Source organism: Muntiacus reevesi, chromosome 21 (assembly GCF_963930625.1).
Source record: "Muntiacus reevesi chromosome 21, mMunRee1.1, whole genome shotgun sequence".
Taxonomy (NCBI): Eukaryota; Metazoa; Chordata; class Mammalia; order Artiodactyla; family Cervidae; genus Muntiacus; species Muntiacus reevesi.
Window position 1 is genome coordinate 17,712,607 of NC_089269.1, and position 24,776 is coordinate 17,737,382.

Sequence of the window (24,776 nt, forward strand, 5' to 3'; positions counted from 1 at the left end):
CTGTGATGTCTCTTCATGCGCACCAGGGGAATGCAGGCTTTCTGAGCAGCTGCAGGCATTGGGTTTTTTTAGACCTAGCCCCAGACATGGGGTCTGAAGGGGAAATTTATAGGCTGGGTGATGTGCAGTGAGCTCACACTTTTACTAGACAAATTAGATAGGTTTCAATCCGTGCAGCTGTAAACGATGTCCTGCAGGGTTCCACCTGATCTTTTACAGCTTTTCATAAATCAGTACCTACTGGCCACAGACTGCAGTCATTAAAAAGAAATCATGGAAATTACATGTTTGCTCAAGGGAAGCAAAAAATAACTTTCCTCCCTTGCTTTCTGCCTCCTTGGATTTTGGTTTGTGAATTATTCTTTTGTGGATTTTCATACTGTTGCTTTAAAGAGGTACACATATATTTCCTTCCCACCAGCTCTTACTTTATCTGTAAATGCCCATAACAATTAGCACCACATACTCGGGACAAATGTCAATAAGTAACTGTTAGTCCCAGGAATATCTTCTTATAAGGATCTTATTTCAGTATTGCACCAGAATTCTAACTCTAAAATTGAATGTTAGGTTATCCTTTTATAATATAGACAGACTCTTTTGGGTTTACAAAGGGCTTTATTTTTTTATGCATTAAAATAATGATTTATATATATTTCTTGAATGAATAAGTATATGCCCACCGAGTCTAGAAGTAAATATTAGTAATGTTGAAGATGTATTCTATCCCACTATAATTATGTGCTTTTTGTCTGTTGTTGTGAATAGTTTCAGGGACCATAAAGAGTAGTTTCTCAGCAGCAAAATGTTAATTATATCTATATTTATTGATATTATTGCCTGCGAATGGTAATATACTTTTCAATTCCTTTTATAGTTTATTGTTAACATTTTTATTTCAAAGAGTATCTTATTGTATTTCAAGGGAAAACTTGTGTATTTGCCAAATTTCTAAATGTGAATTTATGGTCATTTGCATCTTTTTATCCTTAATATTAGAAATTCCAAATAGGATTAAACAAATTTAACTTGTCATCGGTAACTAAAAATACTTTTGAGTACATATAGTTCCCAACAGGAGACTAGGACATAAACGACACATTAAGGAGGAGTAAAGTCATTGTGTTTATTTTAATTGTCTCTAGACCTTAAGGACAAAATCTTAGCAGTAATAGCTATTACATCTGGTTTAATTTCTCCCAATGGTAAAATTACTTGCTTTGATTTTTAAGATTAAAAAAAAAAGAGATCACCTGAGTATTTGGAATATTTGCTTTCTTCTGAAATGTTCTTTATCATATTTGTTCAGTAAGAAAGGTCACTCTGTCAGTTTCAGAATTAGAGGTCAAAGTCATTTTGAGAAATAGATTGTTTTTTGGTCCTTAGACTTCTGTTAAACTATATAATATTTGTCAAAAAAAGTAGACATTCTCTAAAAGAAATATATTTTGTTCTTTTAGAGATCAGAGGCATCTGTTAATGTGAATTTAGTGTCAATAACAGGGAAAAATTACAAGTACTGCTTATTTTTGTTCATATTTGCTCTGCAACTTAAGATAAATCCCTACAAAGTTAGCAATTAGAATTAGCACAATAAAACAATATATTTTAAATAATTTCAATTAAATTAACTAAGTATAATTGACTCTTAAGAATCTTATTCTAGGTGTTTAAAATATATCATTTAAGTCTTTAGACTATAAATTAGGTTACCTTCATTTAGAACCTCATTCTAAAAATATTGAATGTATTATATCATTCTGTATGCCCAAAATTTATATTCTAAAAATTTATGATAGTATTGATGAATCCAATGACATGGAGTTTGAAAATTTTGTGAATCTAAAGAAAATGTCATTTCTCTATTTCATTTTATATACATAAATATCCCCAAATAAATGCATCTTCTGTCTGAATAGAAATGAACAAATGCATCTGTCATGTTTCTTTTAGTCTTTAAAATTTTTAAATTTATCTATATTTATAAAAATAATATAATTTATTTAAATCTAGGTGCTATGTTTTATACATGTAAAATTAGTTGTTTATTATACAATACATAAATATGGTATGATATGTATTATATATATATATGATATAAAACTAATCTTCACTATAGTTTCTTTTAAAAATGAATTTTGCTTACTTTTTAATCTGTATAACAAAAACAAAGAGCTGACTCATTGGAGGAGACCCTGATGCTAGGAAAGGCTGAGGGCGGAGGAGAAGGGGCGACAGAGGATGAGATAGTTGGATGGCATCACTGACCCAATGGACATGAGTTGGAGAAAACTCCAGGAGATAGTGAAGGACAGGGAAGCCTGGCATGCTGAAGTCAGTGGGGTTGCAAAGAATCAGACATGCCTTAGCAACGAAACAACAAATAACAAAAACATAGTATAAAGTGAGAGAAAATTTATCTTTCTAAGACTCTTTCTATTTATTTTTATAGCAGCAATTTCTACCAAGGACTTCTTTAAGAAAGATTTTTCCAATTCTTAAAAAAGGAAGAGCTCTATTTTTACCCTTTTATACATGGGCATTATGACTATATTTTTCATTTTTTCTATATTTATTAAAAGCATTATTTTTGCATTGTATTTTCTTTTTCATCATCCCAATTATAACTAAATCTCTTAAAATGTTGTACCTCATCTATTATTCTAAAAGAATCAAAACAACTATCTGAAAAAAACTCAATGTCCTTCTCACTGTTTAGAGTGGCTCTTTGCCTTTGTTGTATTTTTTTTGCCTCATTCTTTTGCAGCTTTTGATAATACAATTCATTCTATCTACTTTTGGAAAATTCCTTGAGCTGTAGTTTTTCTAATGGTTTAAGTTTCATTCCTAACTCTGTCTGTTCCTATTTCTACATACCACTTCATATTCTTCTGCTCTGATATTGGTACTGTTCTCCAAAGCTCTAGACAGGGACCATCTTCTTTCTTTCTGGATAGAAGTCTATGCAGTGGGTTAGTGTTCTGAGATAATAGCTAATGCTTCAAACACTTTTCCTTCTAGGATTGCCAGCTACTGGCTTGATTGGCTCTATAGTCCTCTTATAAGGAGTTTGAAATCTCCATAACCTACTGCAATACCCAGTTACACATTATAGAAGCATTCATTCATTTCAATCAGTTCCTTGGTTCTTACAGATTTTTGAGGTCTACACTAAGTGACGGAGGGATTTAGAGATTTCAGAAACACCACTGACCACAGGGCAGCACAGGAGAAGCAAGGAGAAGCTCCCAGTCTGCGAGATTGGGAGGGAGGTGTCTCCCTGTCAACCCATGCAGACAAATACCCTCCACTATTCACAGATTACAGTCTCCCTATGATCCTCGGGATAGGAGAGCTTCAAGTAGAAATTATATTGTTATGTAGAAGAATAAAGATGGATATACTTGTGGTAAAAATCAGCATGACTAGATTGCGACTTGTACCTTCTAAATGTGTTTCTAATGGTTTTTTTTTTTTTTGAAAAAATTATCTTTGCAGAGAGAAGGCTTGAAATTGGATGCCTAGCTTTAGTCTCTCCCCCAGCTTGAGATGCAACTTTCCACGTTCTTGTGGGCCTCAGTCTCATTGTGTCCAAAAGCCTCATCTTCCTCACAGCACTGTTCATCCTTCCATACTTGGTACCCCGTTTAGTGATAGCACTGTCCGCAGAGTCCTCCTTGTTCACCTGCAAGTATTCTCTGCTACTTCATGTCACGCTGCATGACTCACTACTCATCATGTCTCATAATGCTTCATTACAACTGTTTGAATTCACACCTTTCTGATAAATTTTCTCTTCTTTACTCTAGCCTAGGCCTTCCCAAGACTATTGAAATCACCTCCTTACTCCTTATCATGCACTTTTCCTCTCCAGCTCTTCTAGGTATATTTGCAGAGAACTACTCCACAGGCAAAGTGCAGTCTGTCATTTAATTGTCTTCAATGGCTCCTCTTTTTCTCATGAGCAAAAGTCCAGATTTCTAGAGATGACACTCAATCTTCCATTATCCGGTGAAATCATCTAGTGGCTCCTTCCTCATAATTCCTTTTCTAACCCTATATTATACCAGAAATAGATTATGCAGCGTAAATTGAAGTATTGTAAAGTTTTGTGTTTTGGTTTTCTGTACAGTGTTCTCCCAGCCTGGTATGATCTTATCCTGTTATCTACTGGTAGACATTTCACCCATCATCCACAAGTCGCTCAGTTCCAAAAATTATTTCTCTGCAACTTCCAGAGACTCTCAAAGCAAACTCATTCTTTGTTCATGATTCTTAAACACTTTATCTTTTTGCTCCAATAATTACTTAATCCAAGGGATATTACAGTTGACCTTGAACAACATGGAAATTCATTTAATCTGTCCTCCTTATTTGCAGTTTATCCTATCTGAGATTCCTTGGCACCCCCAGATTCAACCAACACAAACCCTGTAGCAGTGTAGTGTTTGCTACTGAAAAATATCTGTGCATTAATGGACCCCTATAAGCTTCCCCAGTGGCTCAGTGGTAGAGAATCCGCCTGCAATGTAGGAGCCTCAGGAGATGTGAATTTGATCTCTGGATTGAGAAGACCCTCTGGCCGAGGGCTTGGCAACCCACTCCAGTATTCTTACCTGGAGAATCCCATAGATAGAGGAGCCTAGCAGGCTACATCCATGGGGTCGCAAAGAGGCAGAAATGACTAAAGAGCAGGAGCGTGTACATACCCATGAACCCCTACAGTTCAAACCTGTGCTGTTAGGGGGTTAATTGTATAGTATTAATGAACTTTTCCTCCTATTTTCAATGCAAGCTGTTGTAAATGGAGGCTGTGTCTCTTTACCTGTATAATCACCATGTGCTAAGTTGCTCCAGTCCTGTCCAACTCTTTGGGAGCCTATGGACTATAGCCTGCCAGGCTTTTCTGACCATGGGATTCTCTAGGCAAGAATACTGAAGTGGGTTGCCATGCCTTCCTCCAGGGTATCTTCCTGACCAATGTCTCTTATATCTCCTGCATAGGCAGGCAGGCTCTTTACTACGAACTGCCACTTGGGAAGCCCTTAGGGCCCAGTAATAACACTTCACACAAAGTAAATGCTAAATAAATCTTCATATTGATATACAGTCAAAACTTCAAATTTATTCATGTCTCCTCCATTTACTCTACTTTTAGGAAAATGAATCAATTACTGGAGAACAAACATAAGATTTACTCAAACTTCCTTTCCTTTCTCACCACTTCTTGCAACATCTAAGTAAGTTTTTAATATGATACACCGTGACCATCTGCTTAAACACATTCCCTACTTCCGACAGTGATATTCATAAAGACACGCTCACCGGAAGATTTCTTTGGGAATGTTTCTGCTATGAATCATCAGCTCTAAGGAAGGTTGAAAAGTAAAATAATGCATTATAGTAAGATTTCTGTAACAGTATATGAAATAAAATGTGCCATAAAACTAACTAGACTCAGGCAGGCTCTGGAAAACAACATTCCTACAAAAAAAAAGATAGAATGATGTTGTTTTTCTTAAAGGACTTTATAGACATAATTCTTTACATTAGTCCAAATAACTAAGTCATTCAGAAATTTGAATCCTTGGTGCCATCCACAAACTCAGATTGAGACAGTCTCCAAGTGTATTGAAGAGGAAGGGAAACATAAGATTTATGCTTAGGGGAAAATGATAAGCTTTTACCTTTATGACTAGTGTCTGTAGAAATCCATATAATGAATAAGAAAAAGAGCTGGAATTTTTTTTAAAAAATTGTGTGTCTGTTGAAATGGAAATTTATTATTATTTCAGCAAATGCATATTCATGTGTGTAACAGATATTTATTGAGTTTCGAGTAACAACTTGGTAATACAAGGGAAGCATGGCATCTGATCTCATTGGTCTTAGAGTTAATTGGAGGAATGAATACTTAGAAAATGCACACAACTGAATTACAGCTGGGATGAAGGACACAGTGGCCTGTAAAACAATTAAGAGTGTTGATCTTTAAACCTTGTTGCCAGATAATGCCGCAATTAAGACAAGGCATAGAAGCTGCTTTCTAAGGGAAATGGACACAAAGAAGAATCTTAAGACAAGGAGAACAGCATGAACTACTGTTCTCATGTCTGACATGCTTGACTTTCTGAAGGAATCTGAAGTTGGTCACTGAGGCTACCATATTATTTAAGTGAAAGGAGCTCAGGTTGAAAGGCTGAAATGCTCCCCCACAAAGCAGTTGTGTAAATCAAACAGCCTTACATCTCTGCCTTAAATGCCTTAATGGGTTCCTCATGCATTTCAAAAACTTCCAAAGTCCTCCCCATGACCTGGGTAGCCTCAAGGACTCTGGCTTCTGTTTGCCTTCCTATGACAGACTCTTCCTTTTCCTCTGTCCTTCCATTATGCTGTTGTCCTTCTGCCATTTTCGAGAACCCTTTAGACTCATCTGCAGTTTATTTTTACTATGCCTAGAGTTCTTTTTCTTCCCCCAACCACCTTTTAATGATTGATCACAGCCTTTTACTTATTTCCTTCCTATAATCCATGCCCTTCTATTGTCTATTTGTATATATCATAGAAGATGTCTATTCATCTTATAGAACGTAAACTCCAGGATTGTAAGAAACATATTTGTCTTCATCACTGTTCTCCAGCATCTGCACATGCCTAGCCCATAGAAGATCAGCATACAATAAATAATTGATAATAAAATGAATAAATCAATATTTGAATAAAAGAAAGGACATTCGAGGAGCAGGGGTATTTAAATCATCAAGAAGAATGTAGATTTTTTTTCCTAAGTATAATGGAAATTCACAATTGGTTTTAAAGAGGTGACAAATTATATTGTATATACACAATTTATTGAATTCTCCAGGCATGTATATTGGAGTGGGTAGCTATTCCCTTCTCCAGGGCATCTTCCTAATCCAGGAATCGAACCTGGGTCTCCTACATTTCAGGCAGAATATTTACCATCTGAGTCACCAGGAAAGCCTGATATATATTTATCAATATATAATTTATCAATATATATAGATCGATAGGAAAATTCTGAAGACTCTGTGAGAGATGCTCAAAGTGGGACAAGAATGAAATCAGGGGACACGTTGGGAGACTATTGCAGTGCCCTAGGTCAGAAGGAGAAAAAGTCGTAGGAGAGAGTGTTTGCAGTGAAAAGGGAGAGAAATGGATCGTGTTGACACAGTGATCACCTAGGTTGAAGTGTGGAGGCCAAGAAAGTGGGGCCAAGATGGCTCTAATACTGATTGGGCAGATGTGTAAGTGCCGGTGTATCCAACTAAATTCAAAATGCAGTGGGAGGATGAGATTATCAGCAGTAAATAAAAGGATAAGCTTTTGAATATTAAGAATTGAAATGTCTGTCTTTGAGACCCTTATTGGAGAAGTTTGGCTCTGAAGGGTGTTAGAAAAATAAGGAAGTAGTTGACAACAGATGTGGAATCAGCAGAGGTGATGTAGATAAATAGCCCTTTCTAAATTCCCTTGATGATAAAAATTACCTGGAGTTTTTTTTTAAATCAAGGTCCAAATTCCACTCTCTTTTCCTGCAGATTCTGAATTAGTAGCTTGGGTTAGACCTGGATATTTGAATATTTAATAAGTTCCCTCTGGTGATTCTTTTACTAGGGTAATTTGAGAAACAATGTAATAGAACATATTTTTATGGCAATAATCTTGCACAAATAAAGAGCCTGCTTATGCAGGAGAGAGGGAAAGAGACTGGATACACAGGGGATGGAGAGGAGGGAGAAAAAGGCATTTGCCTCTGACACTGGAAGCATACTTCCTCTCTCTCTTCTAATTACAGGAAAGGAGGACTCTCCCCTCTTGTAATTATGGGAAAGAAGAACACCAGCATGTTTTTGTTTTGCTGCTGGAATTTTCCATCTGATGACTTGCATTTTCTCAATAAAGCAAGTGGCAAGGGCATTACTGGAAAATTAAAAGGCAAGAGGAATATGTGTAATCAACTATGAAAAAGAGTAAAGCAACCCTTGTCAAAAGTGGGAAAGAAAATTTTCTAGAGAAAAATAAGATCTCTTGACATTGTTGCATGGCAGCATAAGATTGTCATTAATAAATTTATAAAGGCATAATCTGCCAAGCTGTGCATTTTAATGTCAATAAGAAAACATAAGCACAATTTCTAAAAATTTTATAGTGAATTAATAAAAATATGTTCCCTAAAATTACATATTTTGTGACAAAATAATGGAATATATTAAAGTATTACATAATATATATTAGGATAAAAAATGTTCAGTTACTTTAATAAGAATGGAATAGTGAATTCAACAAAATTTGAACATGACAATATACAATTACATAATATGATCTGATAGTAAGATTAATTTTCCAGCTAGAATTGGGTTTAAATATCTAGATAATATTACATGAGCTAGTTTTCATATTGGTAGTGTCCCTATGGAAGTGGCTTGAATGCTGTTTCATGATATGGAAATAGTTGAAAAGATATGCTTTTTTGCTATTGAGTAAAGTTTAAAAGAAATGGCTTCAGGGTATAAAATGAGGACCGTATGGCTCAGAGAAAGGCATGTTTGTTATCCGGTTGGTTGTTAAACTGTCAGGTGGGTTTCTAAATGAGTCTGCACAGTCTCATTCTGAAATTTAGGACAGAGATTCATCCTTGCAGGATAAGTTATCAGTAGTTTTACCTACTGGATATATATTAATAAATTCAATGTTATTGATCTCCTAAAAGTTATTTCTAACAAATAATCTATGACTCTTGTATACTTACATTAAGATTTTGATGCAAATTCTCTTTATTCATTTTATTCAAATGTAATGTAAAAGCTGGATCATATATGCTCGGTATAATTGTTTCCATTAAGGTAAGAAATTACATACTCTAAGTGCATTAGCAAGTACTCTACCAAGTTGAAAGTCACAACTCTTAATACCTGTCAGTGAAAACAACAGATGTGCACAAAAATAAGAAAATTCTTTCCTATAAGGTATTATATTAAATCTTTTATACATGAGTCACAGTAAATCATCATTATGCAGTATGTGTATATGTCAATTAATATTGTGGACTTTTGTGCACAGTAGGTATAGTTTTTTTTACTAAAACTCTGTAATTTAAGAACACATTATCAAAATGTAGAGCTGTTTTTTACTTATGTGTGCAATGAGCATATAATTGACATTTCTCAAAACCATGAGGACAACTCGGTGATTCTCAGCTGGGAGGATGATGCATCAAGTCTAATGGCCATCGCGCCCTCAGGGTCGCCTCATGGCTACAGTGTGTTGACATCTGTGCTGCTGTCCAGGAACACTGACATTATTATACTCTTCGTTTTATCCTTCACAGTGTCTAACAAAGTAATTGGCACATAATATGGGTTAAACAAAGATTTGTTTAATCAAGGGAAAATTGCATTCTGCTAGCCAGTGCAATGACTTGGTGGCACTATTATTATTTTTGTAATTTTATTTTAAATGAGGATTAAATCAAGACTTTGCTAGAATTCCCCAACACTCTAGATTTCCTTTTTTTTTTTTTTTTTTTTGTTTAAGTAACAGAGAGTGGAAAGAATCTATGTGCTCAGGGTTTCTATTGGCCAAATACTGAAGCCTGAATGTATACGTGCTTCTAGGTAAGACGCAAGTTAAAAAATATCAGAACTTTATCAGTGTCATTAAGTAGAATGAGATTTCCTCCTGAAAGTTTAAAGAGAAAAGAAAAATGTCTTTCTAGTCTTGAGGAATATAAGTTTCAAAGTATGCAGTTGGCGGAGTGGAAGAAAAAAATTAACACCTTGGAGATAAAAATACATTCATCTCAGAGAGTGTGCAGGATGTAAAATCAAATGTGTCACCTTGCTGCCGCACTGGTGATGATCTTCAGACTGCCTGGGTTCCGGATAAGCTTGTCCAGAATGCTGACAATCTGCTCAAACTTGGGTCTGTTGTTTCTGTCTTTCTGCCAGCAGTCTAGCATCAGCTGATACAACGCAGCTGGGCAGTCCATGGGAGGTGGCAGTCGATAGCCTTCATCCACAGCTTTAATTACCTATGTGAGAAGCAAAGTTTCCGGGGACTTAAAGAGGTGGAATTTCTTTTATTATAACACTTCTTTTTGGGCAGGTCACACTTCTAAGTAAAGTGAAAAAGTTTCCATTTTAAATTTCTTAAAAAGATAACAGCTTATTAAATAACTATTATTCATGTCTGAAAATGTTATATAAATAAGATTGAGACAGAGAAAGTGGGTTTAAGAAAGAAAAGTTTGTACAGTAACTTTCTGGATTAATATCAAAAGAAATGTTCTATGATACAGGAAATTCAGTAAACTATAAAGAAACTCTTATGTGATAATAAATATTTCTGTGGAAATTATATATAAATAGATGAATGCAGAAAAAAAATACCACAGATTTTTAGCTATATCACAATTAAAATCGTAGTCAGTTCCTTTGTTAAAAGCCCATGGGTTGAACAATTAAGTGACTCTTAGTTAATCAGCATTTTTAAGTCATGTAAAGTCATGATTTTCAAACATTACTCTGTATCAGAATCATCTGGAGAACTTATTAATACACAGATAGCTAATCTCTGATTCAATAACTCTGTGGAAAGTCCTGAGAATTTGCATTCCTACAAATTCCCAGATCTTGCTAAAGCTTCTGGTCCAGAGAACACATTTTGAGATCCTCTGATACAGAAACAATTTGGAAAATAGAGATGTGGAAAAGTGAGTCTGATTTTCCCAGTGTCATTATAAAACGTGGCTTGTTTGAAGAGATTCAGAAAGATTTTTATATCCAAATACATTAAAAGCAATTTTATATGTGGTGAGTAGGAAATGACTAAAAGCATCTCAGCTTTCCTTCTTATGTGTCTTTGAGGTCATGCTCACAGTTTCTGGCTAAGCATAAAGAAAACTCTCTGTGTGCTGAATCCATATGCCAATAGCATCCTTGCACTAAGCATTAGTAAAGCATGACTTATAAAAACAAAAATCCTTTTGAAAAATCATATCACAGTTATAATAGAAAGTTAATGATTATTTTCTCTATATCGAGACTTCAATTTGTATAACTAACTTCATGTGCAAGTTTAATACATTATAAGAAACAGCATGTTAGAGATTGGTTGTTTGGTCTGACTTTGGGAAATACTATATTTAAGTAAACAAAATGTTGGCACAGATGCATTAATTGAATCTACAAAGGATGGCAGAGTGTATCTTACTAATGTTACACTGAAACAATTTTGTAGCAAAAATAGTTCAAACATTTCTTGATATCTATTGGCCATTTTGTCAGGCACTTATTTCATTACATTTTATTACAAATGTTTTCTTTTTGTCTCACTTCTAAACCCCTGCTTTAGGGAAAAATGTGAAGCTGTCAGAGCAACTCAATTAATATCTTTATAAGATTTGGAAACAATTTCGTTTCTTCTAAGTATTCTGTTTCAATGTCACAAACTGGGAGCCACCTGGTTCCATTATGCTCCACTTCCTTGCACAGCTTGATCTCTTAATCTGCACCCATAACTCATAGACTACAAATACTTACATCCTGATTGGACATCTCCCAGTATGGTCGCTCTCCATAGGACATCACCTCCCAGAGAACAATCCCGTAACTCCATACATCGCTGGCTGATGTGAATTTGCGGTAGGCTATGGCTTCTGGTGACGTCCACCGGATTGGGATCTTCCCTCCCTTGGAATATAAAATCGTATATACATACACGATCAATGACTAAAACATACATTATATACATTATCATCTGAAATTTGACTTAATGTGTCGGGGTATTTCTTTTATGAAATGGACTGTGGGTTTCTTCTGATATATCTCGATGTTCATCTATTCTAATACCAAGGAGTGAGTGGCAAAGGGAAAAGCATTTGAAAATTGCTAAAATGCTGACATTTTGTATCAGTTATGGCACATTTATCAGTCATCTGTAACAACAACTTAAAAGAGATAGGATGTATCATAGATTAGAATTAATTGAGGTGGATGTGTGTGCTGAGTCACTCAGTCATGTCCGACTCTTTGCAACCCCGTGGACTGTGGCCCGTCTGGCTCCTCTATCCATGTGATTCTCCAGGCAAGAATATTGGAGTGGGTTGCCATGCCCTCCTCCAGGGGATCTTCCCAACCCAGGGATCAAATCCAGGTCTATTAATTGATGTATCTCAAATCAACTTTTATTGATTTCAAAGATTTATGCATGAACAAACAAACTTAGTGCTAATGTAGATTTGTAAAGAATTGATACCACTTCTTGACACACAATTTCTTGTAGGTATTTGTTAATTAAATACATGGCAAATGAAATTATACATCTAAAAATACTTTAATATATTCATCAATCATCTTAATTAATTTACTCAGTTCCTCACTCTACCATTAGCTACTGAAGTACCCTCCATGTACAAGGTAGACACCATATGAGCTCGAAAGATACAATAACTATAATTTGAGAATTTACAGTCTAGAGCAGGTATTGCTTCTATGAGTTATGGGAGATATAAATGTATATCTCCCATGGAATTTGCTCTCAGTTTAATAAATACATTTAATAAAGATGTGCTGAGTAGTAACCATATGGGAAGTATTATGGTAGTCACTCTGGGTGAGACAAACATAAATAACACACTGGTCCTTCTGTTTGGGAAATATCAAGCAAATAGTAATGATAATTAGTTGCTGTGAATAACTAAATGCAGGGAGGAATAAGTAGTGCTTCACATCTGAAACTTTACAATAGAATCATCTTGGGCTCATGCTAATTAAAACAGAAATTCTGATTCAGTAGTTCCAGAGTGTAGGCAGGGCCTGCAGGTGATTCGGGAGCGTTTTAGAAATCAGATCCTGCCTGCATTGAGAAAGAAGGCGGTAGTGTAACTGCTGTGATGCAGAACATGAAGCCAAGTTTCTCATTAGAGAAACTGAGGCGGTCACATATGAATTGAGCCTTGTAAATTGTACCAAATTTTATATAACCAGGAAAAAGGGATAGATTTTCCAAAGAATTCATATCATCAAAATCTTATACTATATTCATCAAAGTATGTTCTATTGACGTTTACCTCATAGGACTTCACTGCTTCTTAAGCAATGCTCAAGGGTGACAATATATTGCTTTAGAGAAATGAATTGGTCACTTGGGAGGTAAGTTATTAAATCTCATTATGCTTGAATTTCCTCACCTGTTATTTTGGAAATGAACAGTTCATAGCATCGTTGTGAGGCTAAATGACAAATTTCAGAAAATCTCTAGCATAATTCCTGGCATACAGTAAAGCCTCAAGAAACATTAGCTTAATACTGCCACGCTTTTAGAGAAATGGCATAAATCAAAGCACAGAGGAGGAAAATATATGTTCTGGAAAAACAGTTTCCAATGTGGTAATACTACAGAAAATGTGGAGACATGTAATAGGAGAGGATGGCAAAAGGTCGAATTGGCTTTAATCACAGCAACATTGAGCAAGTGTTATCCTTGAGAGGAGAGTGGCATGTGCGATTGGAACTATCTCAGTAAACTGCTTGACATGTTTCTTCGATATTTTCACACAAGAGAGCTGTTCAGAAAGAGTACTGTCAGGAGGTCTTTGAAGGAGGTCAGGCTTACATGGGGTTTTGAAGGATGCATGCAACTGCAGAGAAGTGAGCACAAAAAGGATTGAGCACAGCCTTCTTGAGATGATTCCAGCCTAAGGCTGTCCATGATTTATACCAGTGCAGCAAAATCAAGTTGGAGAGATGGGGGCTGGACTAGGGGAGCTTTGGGAGTTAGTGAGAAGCCCTATAGAGTTCAGCGTGCATTGGAGTAAAGATGATCCAGAACCAGAAAGCAAGATAGAAAACACGATGGAGAAGTCCCTCCACTGTTCACCTCACACGATCACAAAATTGTTTGCTAATTGGCTACACTCCAATACAAAATAAAAAGTTTTAAAAAAGAGGGCTTAATTTCTTAGAAATTGCCCCTTTATTTTCCATCTCACTTATACTCACTTATTCATTCTCATTTTTAGTTTGTATTCTTTTCAACAAAAATGCAAAAGATCCTTTTTATATTTAAATTTGGAGGGTCCCCCCCCCGCCCCATCTAATATTGCCCTTTCTCTGCCAATACATTCAATGCTAATAATAATAATAATAATATTTAAAAAAAAGAAATGAACTTACTTGCACCTGCTGAGACCAAGTTTGGTTTTTAAGGATTCAAGATTTCAAATACTATCCCATCATTTTGATAAAAACAGAACTACACATGTGCCATGTAACTGAATCTATTCAGGATGCCAAATGGAATTAAAGGGCATACCTTCTTTCTCTTTTAAAGAACTCTGAGAACTAACATAAGTCAAATAAATTGTATTCATGGGGCAAAGAAAATATAATATTTAAAAATCTCAGCTGAATGTCTTATCTTTGCTATAGACACTTTACCATTTCCTTTCCTTTACCCAAAACAATCTACTAGTAGCACAAAAATTGCACTAAAGAAAGAAAGCTTTCCATGTTGAAAACTTTGTATCTATTAAGAAAATATAAGGCACAGATATGTATCACCTTATCAAGATCTCTTGAAATAAAAATACAGACATAAAGAAAAAATATCCAAACCAATAGATTGATGACAATAAACAAGGTGTTTTAGACTGATTGGTTTTGTGCCTTGAAAATGAAGTGATAATCATACATTCAAGATTCTCATCCTGCTCCTAGGCAGCCATCACTGGATAAAGAAGAGAATGAAGATGATTAAGGATTATTGATTTGCATTCAGGGATTTTTTTGTCATTGGCAATAGATTTATAATATACATAAAGCAACAAATAAAGTGTCTAATCTTTAATAGAGTACTCAATAAATGTTTTGCCCTTTCTTCCATTCCAGTTCCCTTCAAATAGCACACTTTTACAATTTGTGTAAAGAATTTGATAAATGAATATATAAAGGAAAGCTTATTGCCAACTATTAATACAAAGTATTCAAATTTATCATTTGTTTTTATTGTTGCTAAAAATTCAACAGAGTCAGAAGAGTTTTATAATTTTTTTTACTTTTTCCATGATCAGTAAGCAACTTGGCACTCTGTCTTCAAATGAGAAAAAAATAAGCCAACATATTGATAGTATACACTTAATTAGAAATCAAACTACAGGAGCAATTCTGAGCTCATAATATTGTAGAGTTTGAGGAAGGATGAGTGTCCTGTTATTACAAACTCTTTAAACTGAACATTGTAGTTTCAAATACTTTATATTCAAGATTAGTAAAATAAATGTGAATTGTAGCTTTTAGCCTATGAAAGTGTGTTTGTCACTCAGTCATGTCCAATTCTTTGTGACCCCACGTACAATAGCCTGCCAGTCTCCTCTGTCCGTGGATTCTCTAAGCAAGAATCCTGGAGTGGGTAACCATTCCCTTCTCCAGGCAATCTTTCTGACCCAGGCATAGAACCCAGGTCTCCCTCATTGGAGGCAGATTCTTTACCATCTGATGCACCAGGTAAGTCCTCTTGTCTCATATATTGCCATAAATAAATTGTGACCAAACTATCATTTGAAATCATAAGCCTATGAAAAGTTGAACAGGTTATAAAGCTAAAGATAATAAGCATAAGGCACATGAGTCTGTGCTCACTGCTGAGAGTAACTATTTTAGATATTATCTTGCAAATGTGCAAAACAGGCACTCAATAAATGCTCATTAACTTGTACCGAATCCCCTTCTTAAATACATGCTATTGTTTTTTCTTGGGAATCTTTTGCTCTGCCTATTTTTTTAGAACTCGAAGACTTCTTGTTTGAACATCCTATTCAAATGTGAACTTACTGGTGGAACATTTTAGAACCTTCTAGGCTAAGATGGTGACTTCATTTTCTGTGATCCTTCTACTACTTAATTACCCTAACTAGACCAGGATGTCCAGAGGAGTCACTGCCCTTTCCCCTTCCTCTCTGCATCCCACAGCTTAAAACAAGAGTCTGACTTTTTAGCTCTCAGATTAAGATTAACTATATTATGAATTTAGAGTAGCAGATTCTACTGGAGGTCTATGATAAATTTAAGAATTAAAAAAATAAGCAGTTCACTTTAAGAAAATAATACACTAAATTAAATTTTTTCAGAACATATGAATTGAGTGAGAAAATATATAACATAATAATAGTTTTAAAAAATCATACAATTTTTGGATGTACTCTTCTTTCTCTCATCTACAGTTTAATAATGCTGTTAGTCTCATGGTGATAGTAAATATAAGAACTGCTGAGCATCAATTTTTCACAGTATCCATAAAATTATTAAACTATTGTTAGTGGAAACAGACTGAAATTGCTCACCCTGACCCAGGCACCACAGTAACCATTTGCCAGAGTTATTTTATGACAGAAGGTCCTGGTAAGAAACATAGAACTAACAAGCAACCACCAACTAAAAGAATTTGGGAAAGGTCAGAAGTTTCATGTGCCTTATCAACTTCAAAGAATCCTCCTCACGCAAATCCATCTTGGTTGAGTGTGCCTCCAGGAAGGATCCTGAGGCAGAATAATTGGCCAGACACAACCCAGAAGCTGATCCTGTCACCATAAAACCTGCGTTTGCAAGCCACGTGGCAGAGCCGTCCTCACAGCTCCCCTCACCTTCCTGCTCCCCACCTGGGTGTCCCTTCCCAATAAAGTTTCTTGCTTTGTCAACACGTATGTCTCCTTGGCCAATTCATTTCTGAGTGCTAGACAAGAGCCTACTCTCCAGTCCTGGAAGGGGCCGCCCTTCCTGCAATGCTGTCTCAGGATGTTGTATGGACTAAGTATTTTAGAGTTTTCAGAATGTTATAAAGATAGTCATTTGACTCTGTAAACTATACCTCCTAGATCAACTGTCTCGATATTAATTTTGTAGGAATTTTTCCATCCTAAAAATATCACCAATAATTTAATAAGCATGTTTAATCTATGCACATGATTATTACTTCATTCCTTTGTGGATGAGGCTAAGTAAAATCTTAAAACATGAAAATAATTATGCAAAAGATAGATTCAAATGCTGACTAAAAATATGCAGCGTATTTACCTGTAGGTGAATGATTATTTATGAGTTTACATCCATGACATTTTAAAATTGAAATCAAAACATCAAAAGTAAAATGGTCATGTTTAATATTTAAAGCTTTGAGTTGGAAAAAAAATTTAAACTTTCAACAGTTAGATCAAAAGCAAAAGAGAATAAAATTTAACAAGAATAAAAAGATGTACTATTTGTTTAGTTATGTGTGATATATCAAAGTTCAACATTATAGGAGGCCTGATGGCAGATGGCTAGTCTGTTGCATAATAGTTTTTCACAAATGGCAGTGTATTCCACGTTATTCCCTGTAACTTGCAGTCCAGTGTGGACAGGAGAATTTATAAAGTATCTGAGAGAGATATTTGATCCCAACTGTCATTCTTTACACATTCTTTACACATTCTTTACACATGTTGGGTAACTTTAGATCAAAGTCTATAGATAGTAACAATTTTGACATTCTAGACCAGATTAATTCTTTCCTTTAGGGGCTGTCCTGTGTATTGTAGTACATTTACTAGCATCCTTGACCTCTACTCACTAGATTACATCAGTATCCTTCCAATTGTGACAACCAAAATGTCTCTAGAAATATCAAATATCCCCTGGGGAGCAAAATCATCCTTATTTGAATACTATTGCTTTAGACTGTTTGTGACAAATCCGATCAACAAGGGAAAACGATTCCAATGAGATCCAGGATTTAACTGGATTTTATGCAGACTAAGTGAAATCCTTTCTTTTTCCCTTAGCACACTTTTCACAGATATTTTTACTCCTGTTCTAGTCCAGGACTGAAGTTATTCAAGTTCATCAAAGTTAATGTTCTGATATGTGGACATTTGTAAATATAATAGTATCCTCTTGAGATTTTTCTATTTTCTTCTTTCTTTCTTGTTTCCATTCTTTAATTTTTTGAAAAGAAGCTAACTTTCTATTGCTAGGAAAACTTATATTAAGCATCAATTTCTTGTTAGATGGTGGCCTCAATAATGAAAAAGTTTGGTAAGAAATAAGTTTTTCCTACAAAAGCAAACAGTATCCATGGCTACAAAATATAAAAGCCATTGGCATAGTAAGACATTGGATAAAAGTCCTTGAGGGCTCAATTTGGTTCTGAAATAAGGGTGAAAGAAGAAGCTGTGGCCCATAAATTTTAATTTAGTCACACTTCACGATAACTCTCTCTGCCTTCAAGCTGAGCATCTGTAGATCTGAGACTATCAAAATAAAATCAATTTAACATATAATAGTCTGACTCACAAAATTTCCTATAAGTAATGCACTGCAGAATTTATTTACATTTCTGCTTCTGATTGGACCACGATTCCTCTTCCTTAACCCCTCCCACTCCAACAAATTTGAGCTCACATTGTTTGACTTATATTTTTTTCTTCTTTTACACATTAAGAAATTGCCTTTTCAGTTTGTACATGAAGGGGGCATTTTACATTTTTGGGTGCTTACCAAACACATCCTTCAATGAGCTATCCCCAAATTTGGTTTTGATGAGACAAATGATGTCATCATTTGGCATACTGCCTTCCTGACACAGTAAAACTTTCTAATGCAACTGTTATTAATGAGCTAAAACTTTGAAATCAGTTGGCAATTTAGGTTTTGGTTGGTAAAATGCTACTAGGCATTCAGAAAGTAAAGTGCCAGATAGTTTCTATAAAAGTAATTTATGAGGATGTACTTTTTCACAATATTTTAACAGATCATAAAAAGAAACATTTACTTAAGGTGGTCTTTCTACCCACATGTAAGCTCCTCAGATATTTCTGTATTTGAGAAAAGTCTCCAATTGCCTGGAGCAAGCCCAGATTCATAACATATGGACTGTGTATAAAACCTCAACTGCAGGGGAACCTCCAGTCCAAATTCAACAGAATTAGAAGTTAATGCTTGTTCCCCATATTTACAATACTGAACCCAGGGCCAGTTCCTCCCAGTGCAGGAGTCTCATCTATGACAGTTAGTAACTGGGCCTGCAGGGCGACTTATGGTCAGTCACTTGTTCCGTTTGGATTCTTAAGTTTAGTAGGAATTAGGAGTTGTTGTTTCTAGGCTTAGCTTTGACCATATTATCTAATTTTTGTCAAGTATCTTAGCCTCTCTTTGCAGATATCTTATCATTCCTAAACCAAGGTTCGTGGAAAACATAAAACTTGACTCTATGTTTAAAGTTCTATCTCTAGGAGCTATGCTAACTTATCTTATAGACTTTTGCTCTTCAACTTTCAAATTTCTATCTAAGGGTGGTGATATTTTTAAAATTAATTAATTTGGACTCTTATAGATGATCCTAACTTTGGACTAAACTGCATACCTATTGGCTGTAATATCTGAATTTGTTTTCATTGAATGTTTACAGAAAAGTAAAAGAAGAATAAAATGATACAGGTAAAGATAATAAGGATGTTCTGGACAGAGGCATTATATAATTGCTGAACTCTAATATAGGATTAAAGTAGTCCAAATCCTTGTTCATTTTGTCCAGAAACAGCAGTTAGAGTATGATTCATGCAGTAAACCTGTTCTTTGAAGATCTGCAATTTGGTTCTCTAAGTTTAATGAATTTAGACAGTTTAAATGAGACATTTGGCTAAAAGCCTTGAATTTTTCAGATGCTTAACTAAGGTCGGCTCATTCACTGTGGGCTAGGGGGCTTCATGTCTTGATTTCTAAAGAAAAGGAATGTAATTGCTGAAATATTTGGACATTAAGGCCTAGAATCTTATGTCAACCCCAATTTTTCTCTAATTACACACGCAAATCTCTCTTTACTGGTTTAGGAAATGCTTGGCTGATCCATATTTCACATGCCTGCCTATGAGCTCTACCAGATCATACCTAGAGTGACAAATGACTTTGGAGAGTTTATCTTAGTAAACCCAGAGTAATTGAGTGTTTAACCTGGAGGCAAATATTCGCTTCTCAGGTTAGAATTGGAACTACAGAGATAAATCATTTGACTTAAGAATTTAGGATCTATCTATTGTCAGGAAGTAAACTTCATTCACTGCAGACAACAGGAGACACCAAGGTGAAGGGCAATCCAAGAAGACTCTCAGGGGAAGCATCTGTTTGAATCCCCAGTAGTTCAAATCTAAAAGCCATTGAGAGAATTGTTCCAGCAGATGTTGATTGCCACCAGAGATCAGAGACAGATGATCTCTCAGGTAGCAAAAGTCAACACTTTGAACTTTTGAAAATTTTCAATATTATATAAGATGCTTAAGAATTTCTTAAAAGTATTCACCTTGCATTCTATTAAGAAGTAACTCTATGACTATCCAGGAAATAAAGTACAAACAAATAACTTTTCTGTTACTTTCACACTCACATAATACAATATAAAATTAGGTTATCTGATGTATATGTTCAATAAAGCAATAAAAAAATTGGGGGATAAGACTAAATATACATCCTAATATGGATATGGGCCTTTTAAATGCTCAAAGAGATTTTAAATGTTAAACTTTGTGTTTTATAAATACTGAATTCCTACTTTATTTATTAAAGGTTATAGAAATTCATTTGAAAGTGAATTTTTAGCACTTGGAACACAATTTTCAAAAAAAGCCATATTAAGAGGTAAATAAGTCAGAAAGACTTATTCAATATACTAGGGATACTGTGTATTTACAATAAAAATAATGAAACAAAAGTATTAAATTCATTCTATTAGGAATCAACCAAAAAAGTACATAACTTTAGTAAGCTTCGTTCCTTGGTTTTATCAGTACTGATAGCTAAAAAATTAAAGAGTTTGAGAATTTCATTATCTGCTGAGACAATTCTGATTAGACATCAAGAAAATGATTCCCTTGTATGTTTGGTAAAGATTGCTTCAAACATGTGGGCAGTTCCAGACCAATGGCTAGCAAATGAAAAGGAAAAAATAATGGGAGTGGACTTGAACCATGGCATATACAACTATGATTGTAAAAGAGTCATAGGACAGGAATGAGTCTAACTATTAGCCATTCCACGCATCAAATGATAGGACTGGCTTGGGAAAATCACAACTGCTATTCCTCCCTATGCCAAAGTAGTTGGGGCCGGTCACTGGCTTCAGCAACTATGGGAAAAGCTTCAGGCAATGTGCCATCACAAATCTGAAAATAGGGGATATTCACAAATCAACTGGAAAAGTTTTAGAAACTGATTTTTACTAAGCTCCCAGGGCTCACTGACACTACAGACTGACTCAGTCATTAGTCATTTGTTTTTTAGTCTGAGTTATATCATTGATCTGTTTCCTTAATTTGTCTTGCAAAGTGAGCCTGTTGGAATTAGAGAAATTATTAAAGTTATTTCATTAAACTGAAAAGAGGTTAAGGCAAAATGAACCTGGCCTAGTAACCTTAATATTTACATTTTCTCCTTTACTGTCATCAATTTTCTGTCCTAATGTCATTTTATCAGAGAAACTCTCTGATCATCCTGTCTAAAGCAGCAGCTCCCTCACACTTCCTCGAGCAAGATGCCTTGCTAAATCTTTGCCTGTTTGTTTATTAAGTGAAATTCCACACTAGAATGTAAGCTCATGAAGTCAGGGCTTTGCTTTCAACTTTGGATCCTCAGGTCTTAGAACAGTGCCTAGTAAGTTATATAGGCACTCAAATAATTATTGAATGAATGACTGATGCATTATAGAGAAAACAGTTCCTGCTAGAGACTATGTGTAATGTATTTACATAGAACCTCCTCACTCCTGTATGCCACTCCAAAATCATAGTTGTGATTTTTCGTCACATAAATCTGGATGGATTATTTTCACATGTGGAAATGGTTGCGCTACCCATCTGTCTGAAACGGGTGGCTAGAAAGTGTCAGTTCTTTCATTAAACTTTGATGTAGCATTAACTAAGGTTATAAAATCTTCCAGAGTTTTCTGATTTTTGAGTATATAGCTTTTACTTTGTGAAGCTACATAAAACATAAGCTATGTACTGATCCTAAGAGAGTAAAAAATATCTATATTATTTATTTTGAGCCCACGCTTAAATTATATTACTATATGAAGGACACTGATTAGATATTTACTTATTTTTTCATTCACATATAAATTCCACAAGTATTATATTACTTATCAACAAAATATAATTATCTTTTTTATCACACAAAAGTTTTTAGTTCTTGAGAAATTCTACAGAACTAAGGCTCATGTTTTCTACCATTTATATTCTTCAAATGGGGTTATCCTGAACCAGAGTATTCAACCACTTAGCTTTTAATCATTCATTTTAGCCACTTTTTCTTTCTTGTCTTGCAAATGAAATTACATAAGACAAAATGGTAGTAGAATATTTCTGGCATTAACTTGGCAGAGTCACAGAGAAAAAATAGAGAATAAATTATTATGTAAAATAAGATTTCTTAACACATAGTGCCTGAGATAAGTTTTCATTTGGTTTTATCTTCTAAAAATTAAATAGGTGTTAATTTGCCATGGGCAATGTGACACAAGGCAAAACTTTTCATTCAATATAATAATCCACTTGGTAATTATTCAGTATCCCTGTCTATAACATAAGTAAAAAGAAAAAACTAATTAATGAAGGATATAACCAAGAACACAAAATTTGGTTTTCTTACATTTCCCAACTCAGTTTATGTGGTAATTATACCATTAAAATTAATTTGGGGACTTGAGAACGGGATTGAGTTTACATGTCACAGTATATAAATTAGATTAAAGTTTATATTTTCCCTAACTTAATCTTGTTTAAAACAGCAAATTGAACACTATTATCTTGAAATTTTGGATCCCATAAATTCAACATACAAATATAATATGTGTGCATTTAAAGTGCACACATATATATGTGTAATATTTAAAGTGAAATTTCATACGAAAAAGATTAAAAATTATTCATTTGAAAACAGTCTCACCAATAACACCCCACTTCTGATATTATAAAATAGAGCAATCATTAGTTCAGTGCAAAAAATAGGAAAATGCATAATTATATTCTGAAAGTTACATGATGTGTAACTAAAGAGAGGTGATTCATTTTTTCATTTGTTTTTCTCAATAACAAAAACTTTGATGTTTTAAATTTGTTGAGCTACATACTCCAATCATATTCATTCCAAGTAAAATCCAGGGTCTTTTAAGATGGTTTGCGACCTTAGGTATGTAATCACAGGTAAGCTTCAAGACCTTTCTTCAAAACATGCTACAGTATATAATGCTATATCATAAGTCAGATGTTATATCATTTAATAACCACTCACATATTTACTTAGATTTTAAGGTGTTATTTTCCTCATAAAGTATCTATAGCAGTGGTTTCAAAGTGTTATCCAAGTATTTCTGGGTGTCCTTTAGAGCATTTCAGCATGTCTGCAAGACTGAACTACTTTCAATGTAATATTAAAACTTTACATCTTTCTCATTCTCATATCTCATGAATGTACAGTCAAATTTTTTAAAGGTTACAGGATGCACAATAATATTGTAAAATAAAAAGTGTCAGTGTTTGGGATTTCTGCATAAGTCAGTAGTGAGAAGTAAAGAGAAATAACTAGAAGTGTGTATTTTAAAAAATGTCCAATTTTCTACCCAATATTCTTATGGAAAAGAGAAAACACACATAAAAGTGTATATTATTATCTCAGCTAACCCTTTCCTTTAGGCATACTATTGAAGACACAAGGAAAGAAAACTCAGGATATACTTAAGGCAGTATTAAAAGCAGCAGCAAGATCAAATCTCTGCTCCACTTTTTTAAGTGGTGAAACTAAGGGTTTTCTCAACTTCTCAGATATTCCCTCCAGTGAGTGTGTGTGCGTGCGTGTGCGTGTGTGTGCATGTGTGTGCGCGTGTGCATGTGTGTGTGTGCATGCGTGCGTGTGTGCGTGCGTGCATGTGTGTGTTGCGTGCGTGTGTGCGTGCGTGTGCTTATGCGTGTGTGCGCATGCGTGCGTGTGTGCGTGTGTGTGTGCTCAGTTGTGTCCGATTCTTTGCAACCCCATGGACTGTTGCCTTCCAGGCTCCTCTGTTCATGGGATCTTTCTGGCAAGAACACTGGAGTGGGTTGCCACTTCCTTCTCTAGGAGTTCTTCCTGACCCAGGGATCAAACTTGCATCTCCTGCATTGGCAGGCATATTCTTTACTACTGAGCCACTGGGGAAGCCTCAGTTTAAGAATCTTTAAATATAGAATTAGTGGATATAATTTCTACTTCTCTTCTGCTCTGTCAATCACAAAGATGTTTTAAAAATGAGAACAGCAGACACCCTACATCCATTTAGTGTCATTGAATCTAATGTCTCCCAAGATTTCTTAGTGCAATTACAATCTCTACCTAAAGGCAATAATTTTCAGAGAAGCAGTGGAAAGGTTTACTGCACTGAGGCACTGAATGCTAATTCCTGAAATGTGTTAAGTGTGACTAAAGTAACGTGACTGGTAAAACAGATGAACAAGAATGTGTTTATCCAAAAAGAATGCCTTGGCACACTATTTTAAACGGTGAACTTGTTTTTCTGAAATAACCATAATCATAGCATGCTAAATCTAATAAATATGGCAGATGTCTAAGCTGAATAATACTGTTTTTGGCTAGGAAAAAAATAGACTTTACAACAAAGTACTATTTTCCTTATTTATTAAGTATTAGCTTACTGAGACTACAGATTTTATCTTAGTCAAGTCTGCTTCCCAAAGTACT

At 34.9% G+C, this 24,776-nt stretch overlaps 1 protein-coding gene across 2 annotated transcripts in view; it reads right to left on the reverse strand.

Moving 5' to 3' along the window:
* The window catches only part of EPHA3 (EPH receptor A3), a 387,238-nt gene that overhangs the window by 12,093 nt on the left and 350,369 nt on the right, over positions 1-24,776 (reverse strand). For both annotated transcript variants that reach the window (XM_065913656.1, XM_065913655.1), the window contains exons 14-15: positions 11,565-11,714; positions 9,861-10,054 (exon numbers count right to left, since the gene is read on the reverse strand). In XM_065913656.1, coding sequence (XP_065769728.1) covers positions 9,861-10,054; positions 11,565-11,714 — 344 coding nt within the window. The remainder of the gene's footprint in view (positions 1-9,860; positions 10,055-11,564; positions 11,715-24,776) is intronic.